The sequence below is a fragment of the Melozone crissalis genome, unplaced genomic scaffold (genome assembly GCF_028551555.1).
Source record: "Melozone crissalis strain CALT ecotype California unplaced genomic scaffold, PUWL_Pcris_2 ptg000018l_1, whole genome shotgun sequence".
Taxonomy (NCBI): domain Eukaryota; kingdom Metazoa; phylum Chordata; class Aves; order Passeriformes; family Passerellidae; genus Melozone; species Melozone crissalis.
The window spans coordinates 2,997,573-3,000,005 of record NW_026535796.1 but is presented as its reverse complement, the minus strand read 5'-3'; the positions used below and the strand labels follow the sequence as shown (position 1 = coordinate 3,000,005).

Here is a 2,433-nt window from a genome sequence, read left to right as displayed (position 1 = left end):
CAGAGGAGAGCCATTAACTTGGCCCCAGCAAGGGCTTTTACTGATACAAAAACAACTATTAACGACAACGACCCGTAATTACCATAACAGCAGTATCCAAACAGCAACAGTGGTAACCTTTTTCTCACAAAAAAAATTGGCAGATTTTTCTTTATAACAACTCAAAGCAATGGTTCAGCCTGGCCACACTTGGGGCCGGCAGCTTCCTGGGACAGTGGGAGAGCAGGGATGCTGTGGCATCCAGGGCAGTACAATAATTTCCAAGGCTGTTGGTAAAAGCCCAGGAGGTGGTTGGACAGCAGCAGTTGCTGGGAGCAGAGGGTGTTTCTGATCAGCGCCACAGGAGCTGAGCCCAGGGGCTGCTCCTCAAGGCTGAGGCCTCCCAAGCACGGATCAGAGCCCAGAGTGGCCTGGAAAGGGGCTGGGGATGCAGCAGCACAGGGAGGGTGATCCTGTGGGTATTTATTGATCAGGAGACTCAAGGAATCTCTCAGCTGCTGTCCCAGGGTCCTTCAGCAGTGCAGTGGAAGGGATCAACAGGTTCAGACCCCCGTGTCCACAGAGGGATCATTTCCAGAGTCAGTGTTTTCTTCTGGCTCCTCAAACACCCTGTGGATCGCCTTCCTTAGGGACTGTATGGAGGAGTGCTTCCTGCAGCTCTCCATGGAGTCATGTCTCCAGCAGCTCCCCATGGAGAAGTCTCTCTTCCAGCTCCCCACCAAGAAATAGATGAAGGGTTTGATGCTGCTGTGGATGCAGGTGAGCAGGAAAACCACCTGGGAGGGCACAATTGTGTAACCGAGCTGCTGCAGAAGAGACCAGAGACTGAGGGGCAGACTGAAAAGTGCAATGAGGAAGACAACAATGTCAAGCCTCTTGTGTTGCTGCTGCTGGGAGCCAGGCTTGAGATGAATGAAGAGGATTGTGCTGGAAATGACCATGGGTGCAGCAAATAGGAAGAGGTTGAGGGCGTACATGGATAATGAGAACCACCTGGCATTGCTCCTGCTCGTGTGACTGGCACAGGGAAGTCACCGTGGGATTGACAGCAATGACAACTAAGAGGAGGGCCCAGTACAGGACACTCCTCACCACCAACAGCAAGCGCTCAGGAAATTGGCAACCACAGAAAAATAGGCAGAGGACAGACCTGCACCTCTGAATGCTGATGAATGTCAGCCGGTACAGCCCTATATTGTAGCTGAACAGTGACAGCTGGAAAAGCAAGCTCATATACAGTGGGGACATTATAGCAGAGAAGGAAACCTCCTCCACAAGGAATACCAGGGTAGAAGGGACCATGAAGATGAGGAAGAGGAAGTCGGTGATGGCCTGATAGAAGATGAAGTCAGTGATGGCATTAATGTGCAGGAGCCAGAGGAACACCCCATTCCCAGCCAGCCCACAGAGGCCAACAAGCAGCATCACAATGTGCATGGCCATGCTGGAGACATTGATCTCACACTGACCAGGTCTGTCAGTTGGTGAACTAAAAAGAGGGGACACAGTGCTCACCTCCATGGATGGACGCTGGGCAGGCAGTGGGATGTGGCCCCTGGCTGTGGTCAGAGTGGATGGGCAGTCAGTGCTTGGAGAATGCAGGGATGGACCATGTGGCTCCTCAGCAGCTCCCTGCAGTGGGAAGGATTCAGTGGGGAGGAGTGAGATGTGCAGGGGAGGAGGGTGGTGGAAACTGTGGGGTGGGAGGTTTGGGCTGCTTTGCAGAGGATAGATAAATTAGAGAGAATAAACATTTTCAACTCCCCTGTATTTGCTCCAATACTAACAGGTCAGAGAGATAAATGAATGTAAAGATGTGGACCTAGCGTGATAAATGTGGCTGGAGCCAGTGCAGAAACAGATAAGGAAGCCTGTAGTGGTTTTGGGGCAAGTTCTGTAACAAGAAGCAAGAGCACATGGCCAAAAGAAAAGTTCAAAGTAAGGTCACCTTTAATATCGGAGCATTCCGTGAATATGAACACCAGGGAGCCATCTGAATGAACCCCAGGACATGAAGGGCTGTTCAGTAGGAAGTAGATGCCTGGAAATGAGTTCTAGAAAAATAGTATTTATGTAGTAGACAAGAAAAAAATTTATTATATGTGTATGGGTTTAATAGTTAAAAACACTGTTTTAAAGTATCACAACACAAACAGAAAAAAGGATAGATGCTGCTGCATGTCCTGCTGCCTAATGCTTCCTTTGGAACCACCATTAGATGGTGTTAGGAACTTTATTCTGTCTGTCTTTTGTATCACACCTCATCCCTATCTTCACCCCACTCTCAATCCAATTGCATCCCATTGCATGCCATGCCATGCCAGTTCCTGGGTTCCCAGTTCCTGGCCTCTCCCTGGCTGCAGGTGTGGCCTGTTGGGCTCTGCTGCTGTCCAGTGGGAGATTTGGGATTGGTGGCACCCAGAGCTCTCCTGC

At 50.3% G+C, this 2,433-nt stretch overlaps 1 protein-coding gene across 1 annotated transcript; it reads right to left on the bottom strand.

The window, feature by feature from the left end:
- Positions 1–542: 542 nt before the first annotated feature.
- Positions 543–1,443, bottom strand: LOC128936901 (proto-oncogene Mas-like). The gene is given in 2 exon segments (XM_054276181.1): positions 543–983; positions 985–1,443. Coding segments are annotated over 2 exon segments (900 nt in total).
- Between the last annotated feature and the right edge of the window lie 990 nt (positions 1,444–2,433).